Below are 17,013 nucleotides of genomic sequence, written 5' to 3' on the forward strand. Positions count from 1 at the left end.
ACTGGCTCCCTCAGGACCTACGCGGCCGGCTGGGGTCTGCGTCGTTCGCCCCCGGCTCCGCGTCCACCAGCCCAAGAGGCGAAGGGGCCGGCCGGCCGCCGCCCCTCCCCACCGGCCTCCCACCCCGGGGCCCTCCGCCTTCCCCAGCACTGGAGGAACCGTCCGCCGAGCCCGACGCGCGAGGCGCCCCGAGGGGCCGCAGGCCGTACGGGGCCTCTTCGCCAGACGCGCCCCACCTTCTCCTTTCCGGCTACGCTCCCAAGAGCTTCCTCGTTGCCCCCTTGCCGGCGGCTCCTGTAGGAGCCCGCGCTCCCAGCGGCCCTTTATACCCCTGCGGACGTCAGGGCGTGCGTCACAAAGCCCCTCCCTCCCGCGGAGGGCTCGGGCGGCCACGGCGGGGGGGCGGGGCCTCGGCGCCCCCAGCCAATGGGGAGCCGGGCTGGACAAAGGCGGGGAACTCCGTGGGCCGGGCCGGCGCGCCCCGCCTTTTCTGGGAGAATAGAAACGGGCGAAGGGGACCCCGGCGTCTGCAAACGGCCCGCAGTCGGCCCAGACGAGCGAGACCTCGCTTTTGCTCGCTCAGCGTAAAAATAAGAGCTACGGTAGAAGGAAAGATGGAGATTCTTGGCAGTCCTTGTCGGCAGCGCCTCACCTCGCCACCCGGGTCCCCACCCCAACGGGGTTACTCTCTTCAGTCATCTTTTCGAAGAACGACTTGTCACGGGATACACAACACACGCGAGTGTAAGGAGGACGAAGCATTTCATGCAACATGGTACTTTTCTTTGGGAAGATCCCCTGCGGAAAGAGAATTTGGCACGAGCCCCGCAGCTTCCAGGGCCCGTTGGTAACCCGGGTCTTGCAAGACCTCGGGCACAGCGTCCCCCGAAGCCGCCGCGGCCGCAGCAGGTGGCCTTTCAGGCGGGCTCTGCGCGCTTGCCCAGTTCAGCTCCCCGGGCTGGGCTGGGCTGGGCTGGGCGTTCCCCCAGCACCGTAATCCCATGACGACCGCATTCCAAACAGGCTTCCCTGAAATCCATTTTCAAATATTTAAGAAGCAAGAACCACTGGAACTCAACCATCAAATTACATCTTCAGGGCACCTATCTGAGAAAAACACTTTTTTAAAAAAGCCCTCAGGAAACAGGCTTGCAGAGCTCTTCAAAGTTAAGACGCTCTCACTCTCATGAATAAATAAAATCTTAAAAAAAAAAAAGTTAAGACGCAATGTTGAGGCCCTGGTCTACATCTATGCTGCACAGAACACTTTGTACGGATATTCATTCATCCATACACTAATGACTGAGTGTCCCTTATGTGGCAGACAGGCTCCCTCTTCTCATGAGGATTAGATTTTAAAAGGAGAAATGCTAATTTTTTTACTTTGAACGTGATGCTAGGTCTGCAGTTTTTTTTTTTTTTTCTTCATCACTACCCCCAGCCCTACTTTGGTAGATATAAGTGAAATGAAGCAGTCATGATTTCTGATAAGTTTGGTTCATTATACATTTAACACTCAAAGAAACTGACCTACTAAAAACCCCAAGTATAAACCCCATTTATAGTGTCTTTGGGAATTAAAGACATTTATGCTTGTAGAGCAGAGCCTTGACAGGCCATCTTCGACACACAGGTGTTAGGTGTTGTGCAGAACATCTGCAACTCAGGTCAAGCCCTCACTCCACATTTCTTCAATAACTGTTTTGTCCAACTTCCTCTGAAATGCAAACTGTTAGTGAAAACATTTAACCCAAAACTTTCAAACCACCATTTGCTGCTTTAATTTCAAAAACTCCCAATGACCTCATATAGTTTTACCTTCTTCCCTTTCAGTCCACTAGGGATCTAAAGGCAAAATGCAAATCTACTTTGTTCTCCATTGTTCCCCTGCTCCCCATCCTTACTTTACAGAAGTTTAAGGTTTTTGGTGTGACCTCTGCAAAATTCAAATCTTATTTGGTCCATTTTCACCAGACTACATCCTTCTTTAAAACTCAGCTCAGGAGGGGCACCTGGGTAGCTCACTTGATTAAACTTCTGCCTTTGGTTCAGGTCATGATCCCAGCCTAGGGCTGAGTCAGCAGGTTCCCTGCTCTGTGGGGAGCCTGCTTCTGCCCTTCCCCCTGCTTTTGCTCTCTCTCAAATAAATAAAATCTTTAAAACAAAAACACTCAGCTCCAGAATCTCCTACTTTAGAAAGCCAGTGGGTGAGAAGCATTTCCTCAGTAGCCCCCATGATAATACATTGTATGAGCATAGCCTTGCTATAGAATTCTTTGTGTTGGACTCTTCTCTTAGATTTGTAAAATACTTAGCAAAAGATGATAACCTAGGGCAGCATTTCTCTAATTTAGACCACCTGCATTCAAATCATTTTTAGGAGCTTGTTAAAAATGCCCTCCTAAGCTGTACCTGGTACCTACTGAATCAGAATCTCAAAGGAGGGCTAATTTGTAAAACCAGAATTTGTGAACCCCTGGGCTGTGGTTGGAGAACGTGTAACCCAGAGCTCACCCAGTTAAAATACCCCAGGCAACGAGGAGCTACAACTTAGTCCCCTTGCTAGTTTTCACAAAGCCAAGTACAATGTGCACTGGATGATTTACACTTTACAGAAGAAGGGACCAACTTCCCATTCTCCTCTCCCAACCCTCACCACCCGCCATCCTTTTCTTTCTGGATTTCCTTTTCCTAGCTTCTAAGTCTCCTCCCTCTACTATGTGTCTTCTTGGGATGATCTGAACTTAACCATTTTTTTTCCTACAAAATACATCACCAACAGCATTCTAAACAGTGTACGAAATACCAAACAGTACATCATGACTATGAATGTGTATCTTCATAAGTACAGAGCCATATTTGTACACTTCCCACTATAATTTGCTTAAGGAAGCAATCGACTAGGAAAGTTATACAGCAAAGAAATACATGTGATTTTAAAAATCAGATAGGTCCTTTTAGCTGGCAGAAATATAAAAGTGCAGATTCTATAAATAATTGACTTGTACAATATGCAACAATAAATTCCTAATTCTCAATGATCTCTGAAATACTTCTTCACTTGGCCAAGTACTTAGCTATCATGTGCTAAAATCCAAAGGCCCCTAACCTAACAACAACAACAAAAAATCTTAAATGTTTTCACCACATAGGTACATATATTACATTATTAGACCATGCTCCAAAGTGTGTCAAATTATAAATGTGTTCAGAGTACATAAATATACATCAGAGATCTTTCTCCTCATAGGCAAAATCTAATACAAAAATACATTTGACACTCATAAATTAGAAGATCCATTTGAGAGCCTCCAAAATAGAACTGGGGAAGTAGGGCATGATGCCAACAAAGCACACATAGATGCAAATTGTTCTGGTTATATGATTATTTTCTTCATCCGAGAGGGGGAAAGAGCAATTTACACCAAGCTAAGTTTCCAGGCAAATCACAGTTCACAGGCTGGATAAATCAAGGCACGCAGGCCAGAAAAAGGTCATGAATTACTCAACTCAAAAATGTACTCAGACTTCAGTCTGTCTAATGGTATCATATACCTGCACTGTGGTTTGTTATTTTAGAGACTTTAGAATCATCATCTACACCCCATCTCCATACTCTACCACCTTGTTAACGGACATAAACCACAAGGGTTATCCTGCACCAAACATAGGAGACTGTTTATAAACAAACCTCCTCTTTGACTATTGAAGTGGTGTGGTAAAGCTGTCTTCAGTTAAGTGAAGTGGACACAAACTTATTTGAAATCCTGAAGTCTCTCTAGAGATATACAAATAAATATTTAAAGTAGTTAATGTAGGAAAAACTTCTTTTAAATTTTAAAGTACAGGGCTTTATATAATCTTTGAATACTGAGTAATAGTTCAAACAATATTTGAACTATTGCTGAAAATAATAGTAAAATTCAAGTAAGTATGAGCTGAGCAAGAGCTTCAGGATGCAAATTCAAAGTAAAATTCAAATAAGCAAGAGCTTCAGGATGCAGAATGCTCCACAATCATAACTGAGAAGTTTGCCTCGTATGATATAGCCAAAGAGGACAAAATGGTAAGAGCCATATTTAACAGATTGATGATGTTCTTCCCTTAAGCCTTGAGGAGATTAGGGAGCCAATATTTTTTAATACCAAATCTTCTCTTCAGAAAGCATCTACTTGGCTTCCAGATCTACTCATTTACTGAATGCAAGATAGCCATCTTTTCTCTCTGCCTAGTGTCAAAAATCCATGCAGGATTCACACCAGAAGGAAAGAATAAACACTTTGGAAGTGAGGAATCATGAATACAGTTTTAGTCAAAGTCAGTGAGGAATAATTCTTTCTTTCAAAGAAATTATTATTTCCTCAAAACCAGATTAAGTAGATTAGGGCTGTCAACATTCTAGCTGCTTCTATGTTTTATTTTGAAAAGAAATATTAAAGTACTGACATCACATGAGATCATGCTTCAGCTAAAAGGATATGTAAATAAATGATACCCGGAGAGGACACTCTTTAGCTCAATATGAATTTTAAAAAGTCTCGTCTTAAGCCTGAGCCAAGATAGTCACACAATTATGGCAGAAATTCTTAAGTGGCTGAGGTATTTAGACTCTTCCAAACCACAGGTGTGAAGTACTGGACAAAGAGATAAATTAAATGACAATAAAAATTAGCAATGAAGGATTAAAAATTAACTTTGAACTCTCTTTATAGAATAACCTGAGCTAAAGAGAAAATGATTAAATCCTGGCAACAGCCCAGCAAATCCTTCACCAGCAAATATTGAGGCAAAAAAACCCCATGTTCATTCAAGAATAACCTTTTCAAAGTAATTTGCTAAAAGATTTCCAAAAGTTGGTAAAATTAGACAATTTATCACAAAAAAAACTCCTAAAATGTAGGTATTATCTGTCTAGCCTATAGACTAGCCTTTCTAATAAACTAGCAAAATAGTTCTACCTTAGGTTGTGAAACTATTCTATTGGCTTCTATTTGGTTGGCTTTCATAGGGAGGAAAAAAAGGGGTTTGTTACTTCGAAACATTTTATGGACAATGTGAAGATAAGTATTTCTTGATGACACAACTTCAGCCAAAGAGTATTTGTGTTTTAAATAAGGAAAAAAAAATTCTGGGTTATTAACTTTTTTAAACAAGAATATTCCATCTGTGATCAGGAGATCTGTGTTCTAGTTATCGCTCCACTGATAACAGGAAAAATCAACTAGGGTAAGTCAATTAGCCTTTTTGTGCCTGAGTTTCATTGTCTAGACAATGGGGATAAAATATCTGTACTATGCTATTCACAAGTTAGAGGATAAAGTAAAACACTAGAAAGCACTTTTATTTTTTTTTCAAAACACAATATAAACGCTGTGTCATAATACTGTTGATAATTCTCCAGGTACCTCCTAGTGTTATCCAGTCACACGTGTGCTTATGGGAGGCGTTCCTAGAATATCACAAGTTGAATATTTAGTTTGATTTTATTTTAAAAATAATAAATCACAAAACTAAAATGTTTGAACAAGGTCACTTAACCCTCTCCCCAGGTGGTTAGTTATAATTACTAGAATCGTCATTATTATTACTTCTTAGCTATATGTTTAAAAGAGGAGATCTTTAATATGTCAGCCTAACTGGGAAAATGTGCCCCTGGCACAGGTGGTTTTCAGAAGAAGAGCCAGTCTTCGGAAGAGCTGTGTCCTCTGCTTTTATTTAAAGTGCAGAACCTGGTGGGGAGGGTCAGAGCAGGAATCCTGTGTCTGTCACTGAGGAACCAGTTCCCTCAGAGAAGCCAGAGCAGCGTGGATGCGGACATGCAATCTGTTTTCAAAGTCGTAGCCAGAGAAATCCTCCTGTAAGACCAAAGAAAGATATTTATGGACTCTATTAGACAAGCTTTCTGAAACACTGCAGGATAAACTGCAGGTTTTGTGCTTCCCAAAGTAAAATCTCTAACACTCCTGCCAATGGCTTCCTATCCACTCAATTTCCTTCTTTCCCAAACCTCAAACTCTGGGTTCATTTTTAACACCCAGGGGAATGTCATTAATGCTTATCTCTGGAAAATTTTCTTCATGGTATGCTTGAAATGGTAGTCTGAAACTCTGCTCAATCTAAGTTGCTATTAGAAATTTTTCGTTCGAGATTGTAGTTATGAAATCAAAAGGTATTTTCCCACTCAAGCAAGAAGTGTGTTTGTAAAAGCAAGATGGGCAATTTCATGAGTTTTTTAGAATACTGGTAAATTTCACTTAAAAATCAAGCAATCAGGGAGTGCTTGGGTGGCTCAGTCAGTTGGGCATCCGACTCTTGGTTTTGGCTCAGGTCATGGTCTCAGGGTCCTGAGCCTGAGCCCCGCGTCAGGGTCTGCATTCAGCAGGGAGTCTGCTTGAGATTCTTCTTCCTCCTCTTCCTCTGCCCCTCCCTCCCCCAAGCATGCGCTCGCGCTCTCTCTCTCTCTCTCTCTCTCTGTCTCGCTCTCTCTAGGATAAATAAATCTTAAAAGAAAAACTCATGGATCACTGAATCAATTAGTTATTATTTTTCTTTCCAGAAATATCCATCAGAACAATCATCTCACAAAACTTCTTGAATTCAGACTTAAGTGGATACAACAGAGGGTAAGAAGCCCCTGGGAAGAGGCAGGTGCAGTCTTTACCTTTGCTTGAAGAAGTAGAGTTCGGCCTCTTCCTACAGTCTATGAATATAAGAAAAACATATTATCTCTTAATATCTACATTTATACATACTCAAACAGAAAACATAAAAGGACAGGTTAACTGAAACAATCCCCAGTAGACACAGAGGTGAGTGAACTGCTCATTCAAGTTGAATGACCCCATTTTTTTTAAGGATGCTCGTAAGTTCGCATCAAGGCACTGCTAAAGAACTGTGCATGATCCTCACTCTTCTGTAAGAGAGAACAACTTAAAAAGAGTCGTGATAGCTTAAGATCTTACTGAACAACCTAAAATTGATGATCATTAAAAAGTTTACCCGACACTATTAAGTTAGATCTCCTTTAGAAGGCATTACTGGTTGAAGGAATCAACTTCATTTTTCAAGAAACAGACCAGCCTTGTTATATCTTAAGTATATATGTTAAGGCTGCATTAAGAGTAAAAATTTCCTTAAAGAATATAGTGCTAGGATTTTCTACCAAAATTCACAAGACTTGCCTTTTCTATTTTCGTAAAGTTAGAATTTCAAATAAAAAGACTAACCAATTAAAAGCCTATCTTTGGCAAGATAGGCTACCTGTCGAAGGTTTAGGCTAGAATCATATTTCTGTTGATTTAGCTCAACTTTTAGAGAGTACATATATTTTATAGTGGAATTGGATTTACTAAAAATCATAATTTTACAAAGCTAGTATTATGTAACTGAGCTTCTAAAAGAAAGTATCAAGCAAATATAGTTGGTATTTTTTTAACAAAACTGCAGTGTACTTAAATACACAATAGTAATTGTCAAATTTATGATATTCTAAAAGTTTTGAAGCAATCAATCATCACATCTTCCTCATTTATTCTCACCATAATCTCAATTAACTTGGAAAGGCAGGTATTTTTTTATCCTGTCTTACATTTTTAGGAGGAAGGTATGTGGTTAACCAGTATCTTACACAAAGTAAATGGAGAACTGGAACCATAATGCAATCTCATGTTCTTCTGAATAAGCTGCCCTATAGCATATCTCATACCATCCTAAAAAAGGCAGTGATTTCCCCCTCAAATGAGTTTTGGTCCAAAAAGCTACATTTATACTTCTAATTCCAGAAAAGAAATGACCTCATTCAACACATTAAGACAGAATTAGTAGCTTCTTGGATTCATTCTACATGAAATCAAGGAAAACAAAAACCCCACTATGTTTAATCAACTGACTTGAAATGAAGGATGATGCTTTGTGCCTTCTTACTTGTACATTTTGTACATTTTTTTTTTGCTGAGGAACATCATTTAAGAAATAGGTAAGATCTTACCTCTGGTTTGTCTAACAGAAGACAGCCAAGTTCATAGCAAGCATATGGCTGAACGTATAAGTTATTCTGACGACACAACTCATCTTTAACAGCTCGCTGGAAAAACTGAAAATAATACAAATATTATCAGGATTAACTTACTTCCTTACCTAAGGTTCATCCTATCTTTAGGAGGCAGAAGGGGGTAGTTATTTCTGTATTCTAGATCAGATTTTCTCTCTTTTTCTTTGCATCCTTATTTCTTCCCTTCCATCCTCATCCATACTTTGAAGTCCCCTACATGCTTGCCTCCAGGCTACGCTACCCATCAGTCAGCTCAATTTGTGTTACTTAGTTCTCCAGTTGACACACTAGCCTCTATTGATTGTATTGTCAAAAACATCTTTATCTGATCTCAAAGTCTGAACATACCATTTTAATATTTCAAACAGAAAGCCTGCAAGCCAAGAACCATCTCTTGACACACATTTTGCTTGCTGATACCTAAGAAAGTGATTTAAAATAGGCTTTTTAGAGCTGTATAATAACTATTACGACCCTACACTGAAAAATTTAAAATTATAATACAAGTGCATCAACACTCTAGGATTTAAAAGTCAAAGGCCCCTACTACTGTACATAAACTCTTTCAACAAGTAATCAGAATAACACCAGGGTATACCTCAAAACATCCAACCACACAAAAGCCTCAGAAAAATCCCTCCCAAGTATATTTGAAAATAATGAATGTGTACCCAGAAGAGCCTACACTAACTTTCTAGACGTTACCTCCAGTGCTGCATCAATAATCTATAGTTACAGAGACTGGAAAAGTGAACACGTGGACACACCTGATCATTTTTGTATTTCTCTAACTATGAAGTTTCATTCTGTTCCTTTAAAACTGTCTGCATCCTCATTTCCTTCTCCTCCAAATGAGCCTGTCATCTTTGATGAGTAGCTAGTGCCAGAAAAGAAGCCTGTATGTAAAGAAGTATTCTAAAAATCTGAAGTTACATTAAAAACTACCATTAACCATCATCAACTTCTGGCATCTGAGAAGATGACCTGTATCAGCATAGGGGCCAGAGCTCACACTTCAAAGGGAGAGGTTTAGTTCTGTTCAATGCATTTTTCATTTTTCTTATTCCTAAGCACACATACAGGTCTTCACAGTTTGTTTTCCTTAGCTGAAACAACAGCAGTGAACGGTTTACCTGAACAGCATCTTCTGAGTTTCCTAGACATTTGTGTATGGCACCAAGAAGCAAATACTTTAATCCAACAACAGATGAATCATCCACTTCGTGGCAAGCTTAAAGAGAAGTGAAAAGAGCAGAAAGCATACACATTCACTTAATTTCTTAAATATCATCAAGAGTTCAGTATTTCATTGTTTAGTGACCTATTCACCATTCAAGATCCTGCCCCCTGACACTCAGAAGGTTCCTTTTTCTGATCCAGTATTCTTATTCATCCCTATTCAAAGAAAGGCAAAGATATCAAATGTCATAGCAACAAGAAGACTCAAAATTACATCATATCGTTACTAAGAACAAGACACCAATCTGAAAGGCTACAGACCGTATGATTTCAACTATAGGACACTGGTAAAGACAAAACTATTGAGGCTATAAAAGATCAGTGGTTGCCAGAGGCCAGGGGGTGGGAGGAACAGATGGAAGACAGAAGACTTTTAGGGCAAACTATTGCATATGATACTGCCTCTAAGAGTGGATATAGGTTACTACATATTTGTCAAATCACACAGAATGTACAAAACAAAGAGTGAATCCTAATGTACAACTAAATCCTAGAGGTGTGTCAGTGTTGGTTCTCTGGCTGTAACAAACGTTATCAATCAGGTGGGGGATGCTGATGGCCAGGGAAGCTGTGTGTACCCGGTAGTGAAGGGTGTGGCATGTGGAAACTCTCTGTACTTTGTGCTCAGTTTTGCTATGAACCTAAAAGTACTCTAAAAAGTACTTCAAAGAATTCTATACTACTGTCAAAAGCCATACAGTGGGCACCTTCATATGTTTGTACTGATGCACTGCATTGGTCACTGAGGAGAGACCAGACGTGATCCCTCCACTTCAAGAAGCTTGCCATCTCCTGTGCAGAATGGGCACACATATAGGAGGAAGGTTACAGAAGTTTTCCAAGGAAATGAAAAAGGGAAATTGGAAACATAGTGGAGCTAACAGAAGAGGAAAGGAAGTAACTGTTTCTATGGACCAGTAGAGATATTGAGATTTGGGAAGACTTTTTAAGTGTGTGTGTGTATATACACACACACATATATACATACACACACACACACATAAATTTGTGTGTATGCATATATATTTATATACACATAAATGTTCAAAGTTCCAAAACAAGTAATTGAAAGAGTTTGGCAAGTAGCAAAAAGGTAAATGTTAACAATAGAGTCTGAACCTATAAAAGCAGAAGCTGCCTCAAAAAGCTAGGCTGAGAATACCTCCACATAAAAAGACCCCAGGCGGTGCCTGGATACTGCAGTGGGTTACGTATCTGACTCTTGGTTTCCATCTGTGGTCATGGTCTCAGACTCCATGCTCAACACAGAATCTACTTAAGATTCTCTTTTCAAAAAAAAAAAAAAAAAAGATTCTCTTTTCCCTCTGTCCCTCCCCCTAAAATAAATAAGTAAATCTTTAAAAAAAGATTTTAAGGAAATAGTGTCAAGGAAAGGGGAACACTCATGCATGTACTCATTCACTCAATATAAACTGAAAATCCACATGCTAGGCACTTCTAGGTGCTTGCTTGGAATACAGCAGTGACAAAATAGATGATACAAAGGACAAATCAGTAAAATAAAGAAGTGTTAGTGCTAAGGCAAAAAATAAAGTCAGGATGGGGGATGGAGGTATGCATGTATGTCAGAAAGGTATAGTTTAAGCCTCAATGAAAAGATGGTATTTGAGTAAAGACCTGAAGGAAATGAGTGAAGGAGCCATGTGGATGTTTAGAAGAGCATTTGCAGGCAGAAAGAAGAGAAACTGCAAAGGCACTGGGGCCAGCATGTACCTAGTGTGTTCAAGAACAGTAATGAGTGTGGCTGGAGCCTGGTGAGCAAGGGGGAAGAGCAGTGAGAGGCAATGGGGTAGGAGCAGGTGGTGGACAGATCACAGAACATTGTAGCCCCCTGAATGGATTTGGACATTTACTTTAAACAAGATGAAACAACAGAGGGTTCTAAGCTGCAAAATGACATGCAACAGTTTAATAGGATCACTCTGGGCACTGTGCTGAGGATATATAGAAACATCTTTAAAATACAGAGGAAGGGCACCAGGGGTGCTCAGTTGGTTGAGCATCTACCTTTGGTTCAGGTCATTATCTCATGGTTCTGGGATCAAGCCCCATGTTGGGCTCCCTACTCAGCAAGGAGCTTGCTTCTCCTTCTCTGTCTGCCCCTCCCCCTGTTTGTGTTCCCTCTCTCTAAATAAATAAATAAATAAAATGCAGAGGAAGAATGTGGTGCATAGGGGAGGATGGATGGAGGAAGGGCTATGAATAAAAGCATAAGACAAGGATGTGAAAATCCAACTCATGAAGGGAATCTGCTCATGAAGGGAGCTGCAGATGGGGACTCTGAGAAGCTGAATGCACAAAGCTGGGTGGGCATTAAATTAACCATCCACTAACAGTTTTTTCTAGAACTTAACTGTTTCTCTATAAATATCTCTGCACTTTATACAGCTGAAGAGATTTGGATTATTGCTGCTTAACTCTGGGGAATGATAGAAACTAATCAATCTCAAAACTGGACTAATATTTAACAAAGATATAATTTATATTTTTATAATTTATATTTAATTTATATCTTTAACAAAGATCAAAACAATCTCAAAACTGGACTAATATTTAACAAAGATATAATTTATATTTTTTATAATTTATATTTAATTTATATCTTTAACAAAGATATATATATTTATATATAATAATATTATATTAATTCTTTAATAAAGAATTATATCATGTTTACTCAAGAGCCTCCCTTTCCCTATGACCACATCTTTGCTCTTTATTTCGATACCTGGAAAGGGGTTCCAAGAATATGTAGTCACATTAGGTGATAATCGTTCTTGTGGCTGCAGATTATTGCCTATTTGATATTTGCATTTGTGTCTGAATTATCTCTACAGGATCTTGCAATTGTGCATTACAAAGAATACTTAAAATTCTGTATTGTTCCTTTGAGTTAGATATTGGTAGATATTCCATGCTTGTATCAACAACTAGGGATGGGTTTAAAATTATGCATATCCTTTTGAAATGGACATAGCAGAACTTGTGTATCCAAGAAAATTCTGTTTTCTTTCAAGCAATGCCCTTTAGAAGGGTTACATACTCCAATTACAGGGCCTCTGCACACAGCTTCCTTTGGAGATGTATTCCTTTGATCTCTAGAATATCAACATTGACAAAAGTTTTTACCTTTGAGGGGAGACCTCTTTTGGGGGAAGGGAATAAGCAAAAGGTGCCTACAAGGAAGTCTGATGATAAAAGTATGTGATACAATGGATAATATTCTTTATTTGATCAAAAAGTGTGATTGTGGAGAAATCTGATGAATTTTCTTCAATGACTAACAAACCAGTTTTAAGTCCAAATATTAATATTAAACCCCTTTTGAAAAAGGGCAGCATATATGTGAATAAGAGTACATTTCTATAAAATCATTTTTTGGATGTATGTGTTTTTAACATAACAGTCTCATGCTGCAATTGTACTTCTAGCTATATGACATAAATCTCTTCATGCTCCTGAAGAGGAAGCTGTAGGAGAGGATAAAGCTCTGTCACTCAATGTGCTTCTCTCAGACCAGTAACGGCGACACCTGTTCTGATTGGAGCTGGGCATGTCATGTAACTGTTCTGAGTTTTAGTTTCCTCATTTATAAAATGGCTATGACAATATTGTCGCCTTTCCTACTTACTTAGAAAGCAGTATAGACCAAACTAAACAGTATGCCACATTTGATGGCATCAAATGTCTGCTATTAAGCCTTTTAAAAAATGCTACAATATTTCATTAATAACCAATAAAGCTTTATTTTGCTTGAAGATTTAGTTTATTCTTTCTGTGAATTTTTCCTACAGCTTTAAGAAAAATGACTTTATGAAGACTATATTTATCATAATGTATGGTTCTATGCTTCTCTCTCTCTCTCTCTCTCTCTCTCGATTTTACTTATTTATTTGAGAGACAGCAAGTGAGCATGATTGGGGGGAGGGTCAGAGGGAGAAGCAGACTCCTTGCCAAGCAGGGAGTCCGACACGGAGCTCCTGGGCTCCATCCCAGGACTCTGAGATCATGTCCTGAGCTGAAGACATGCATAGCCAACTGAGCCATCCAGGTGCCCTGGTCCTATGTTATGTTTTGTTTTGTTTTGTTTTAATACATGAATCAAAAAATCTAGGCTTCTAGTTATACTCCTAGGTATTTACTCCAGTGAAATGAGGACAGGATGTCCACACAGCAGTCAGGCACACTTATATTGTATACTTATGTTTGTAGCAGCTCTACTCATGATAGCTAAAAAACCAGAAACAAATCAAATGTCCATTAATAGGAGAAAGAATAAATAGTGTGGTGCAGATATAGCCAGATGCTGGAGTGCCACTCAGCGAGTGGAAAGAATGAACAGTGATATAGGCTATAACACAGATCACTCCCACAGATCCTATGCCAAAAAAAGGAAGCCAAGCAATAAAAATTACACATGGTCTGAACTTATATGAAGTTCAAGGACAGGCAAAAGTAATCTGTGGGAGAGAGAAGTCAGAACAGTGGTTGCCTTGGGGTGGGGACTGACCAACAAGGTGCACAAGGGAAATTACAAGGGTGCTGGAAATGTTCCGGAGCTTCACTGTGGTGGTTGGTGTACGCCAGCATGTATATATTTGCCAAAACCCAGTGAACCATATACTTAATATCTGTGCATTTTAATACATGTGAATCAAACCTATATGCAACAAAGGGCTTTTGTTAGAAACAAAATGTATGCTTTCAGCAACCCCCAGGGCTATACAGTCAGTGATGCTTAGGGCATCGCGTGCCTCGCCACACACCACTAACAATGTGGACATGTCCATACATTCTGGTGCTGCCTACGCCTATCACCTAAGTAACGTTCTTCATCACTACACCGTCCATCCAAGAACAACAGATCTGAATCAGCGAACATTCATGAGCAACCGAAGGAACCAGCTGACGTGTATAGTTTTATTTTTACCTTGACTCATCCTCTGCAGGTTGGGGAAGGAACAGTTGGGAAGGGCTTTCCACAGGTACAGCACTTCGATGGAGGCCAGCACACAGAGCGCTCTGGTTGGAGCTTGTTTCCGAAACCTCTCTGCCTGCAAGTGGGTAGAAGAAGCAGGCTAAGTTTGGGCAAACAAATTCAAATAAAAACATATCCTTGGGAGACAGTAAAAAATGTATGAATCATGTTTGACATGAACAACCTCCCTTCAACAAAGCTAGAAATAAGAACTTAGCTCTAAAAAAATTTTGCTTTCTAACTTTTCATGTATTGGGAGATATGCCTTTCATTCATTATTCAACTTCATCTACAATCAAGATCTGGGGTGCATTCAGACAACTTGGGATCAAACTGGATTCATTTCAGTTTAATCAAAAGAATTTATAAAAGTTGGGTGACAAGTAATAAGGAATGGGTTCTTATGGAAGATGTGATACCAGATGCTTCTTAGTTATGGTTTTACTGACTTTTTAATTTTCTATTCAGTCCCTGTGGTCTCAGTGGCATTCCACATTACCATCTAGTTTATACTCATACCAAGTCATCAATTGTTCACTTGTTAAAAACAAACTAAAATCATGGAAAATTCAGGATATGACAAGTTGTCATGTGACCCACAGTAATTCGGCTAACTTTTATTTTTAAAAGTGTAGAATAAATCAGGGACTTTGTCCCTACAGTCCTGGGCCTTTCTACTGGTAAATCTGATACATACTTTTGTTGCTGATTAAGTCAAAATGTGGTGTGTTCACTAGATTGAGAACCAATAGTCCATTTATCTCTTGCCTAGATTCTGACAATTTCTATTCTTCTGAAATCCTCTCTCTTTAGAAAGATGCTTTTCCTCTCTGGATAGGCTCATTAGCTCTGCATGGTCTATCATGTGTGCACCCAGTCAAACAAGTAACAACTGCTTTAATCGTGTGCAGCAAAACAAGCACTTTACACTCAAAGGAGAATTATGACCATGGGAGTAAATTTCCTCCATAGTGGCAAAGTGCATACTGCATGGCAAGTCAGTTGCCAGCTTTGATGAGGATTTCCTAAAACCTGTCCGAGGTGGCATCAGTTACAAATTCCCATCATAAATAACACACCAGATAAATTGGCTCCAACATACCTTTTTCACTGAGAATTGTTCAATCTGATTATTTTTCCTTTTGAAGAGTTTCTGAACTTCTTTGAAGACTATCTGGGCCCCGTCCACATCACCAGTGGCTCCCTGACAAACTGTAAGAAACCACTGTTGTACTCCTTAAGCATCAGGGGAAAAATATGGTTGATGGTACTTGGAAAATGTTACCAAAGAAAAAATGGGAGCACATGTTTCTAAAGATTGTTACACAAAGGCCTGCACCATCCTGTTGATTGTTATGCCACAAATTCAACAACTATTTCCCAGCAAACTGGGTTCCTGGAGCTTTGTGGGGACATATAGGAAAACCACGGTCCTAGTCCTCATGTTGGGCAATAGTCTTAGATGTGACAAAAGTCCCAGCTATTATCAAAGTGTAGAGTCTAGCAGGAGCCCACATGCTCAGAAAAGTGGACTCAAAAGGAATCTAAGAAAGAACAGCAAGGAACCAAGAATATCATGAAGTTTCACGATGGGTGGAGGATATCCCTGTGCCTGGAAAGAAAGTCATGAAATTAGTCTTACACATGTTCATTGGCCACCTACCACCTACAACTCACCAGCAAGAATGTGAAGAAGAAACACATGTTTAAACCTGAAATGTCCATTTCAGCTGGAGAAATAAGATATACACATAGTCCCATAGCTACAGTGTATATGATGATAAGAGCCTCAAGGGTAGGAAAACCAAAGTGCTTTTGGAAAAGCTCAGGAAAAGAAGAGATCATTTCTCTTTAGAGTGATCAGAAAAATCTTAAGGATCTAGGAGTAAGGCTGAGCCCTGGAGGATGATAAGATTTTCATAGTCTGCACACAATCTTCATCCTATCCCAATCCCCAGGCAAAGACTTAAATCATATTTCCTTTGCTTCATCTTTGAAGGTGAAACTTTACCAACTGCTCTCTGTCATTCTCTTCTCAACTCCAATGGCACTGAATCTGTTTCTATCAATTTTTAATTAGATGTTGTCTTTGGGACCTATTGTTTTTCAATCCCCAGATGGGAGGTCTATTGCTAGTTGCTCCTTTATTTGAGCGATCCTAAAACTAGGTGGTCCTCTATTCACGGTTTGGGGCTTGGCCAAGCAGAGCATGGGGCCATCGCCTTTCAGAGGATGGAGAGCTGTTGGCAAGGCCAAAGAGGCAGAAGCACCAAGATTTTGAGAAGGCTGTGGATGTAAAGGTGACAGGAGAGGCAGATGATTTTCTACTGGGAGGATGAGGGATTAAGCTGAATGTTCAAGGGAAACACAACCATGTTCCCAGTTAGGGAAGCAGCCCTGGTCCAGACAGAGGTGGTGGTCTGAATCTGTCCAAGATAACCTCATCCCTCACAGCTATAGCATTTCAAAACCAAAAGGAAATGTGGTGATTGTTTTGTAGGCCAACCCATCAGGCTATAGATTAGGGTAAGGTTAAGGTTCAAGAAAGCCAAAAGACTTGCCTAAGGTCACACAGTAAGCCCATGAACAAGAGTAATGTCTGTGGCATCTAAGCCTGAGGTTATCCTCAGATGATTCATAAAGTTCTTACAGAGTCGCATAATTTTTTTATGGGGGCCGCGGACAAGCTTTAGGCAGTGGCCGGTGGCCCTGGCTCTGCCTCTTG

General features: G+C 39.9%; 1 protein-coding gene across 2 annotated transcripts in view; it reads right to left on the reverse strand.

Annotated features, from left to right (window-relative positions):
- Positions 1–3,136: 3,136 nt before the first annotated feature.
- TTC39C (tetratricopeptide repeat domain 39C) overlaps positions 3,137–17,013 on the reverse strand; it is a 111,667-nt gene continuing 97,790 nt past the window's right edge. For both annotated transcript variants that reach the window (XM_038543642.1, XM_038543643.1), the window contains 6 exons: positions 15,391–15,500; positions 14,241–14,364; positions 9,184–9,281; positions 7,988–8,092; positions 6,662–6,700; positions 3,137–5,855 (listed from right to left, as the gene is read on the reverse strand). In XM_038543642.1, the coding sequence (XP_038399570.1) occupies positions 5,766–5,855; positions 6,662–6,700; positions 7,988–8,092; positions 9,184–9,281; positions 14,241–14,364; positions 15,391–15,500 (566 nt within the window). In that variant the 3' untranslated portion in view covers positions 3,137–5,765. The remainder of the gene's footprint in view (positions 5,856–6,661; positions 6,701–7,987; positions 8,093–9,183; positions 9,282–14,240; positions 14,365–15,390; positions 15,501–17,013) is intronic.

The sequence above is a fragment of the Canis lupus genome, chromosome 7 (genome assembly GCF_011100685.1).
Source record: "Canis lupus familiaris isolate Mischka breed German Shepherd chromosome 7, alternate assembly UU_Cfam_GSD_1.0, whole genome shotgun sequence".
NCBI lineage: Eukaryota > Metazoa > Chordata > Mammalia > Carnivora > Canidae > Canis > Canis lupus.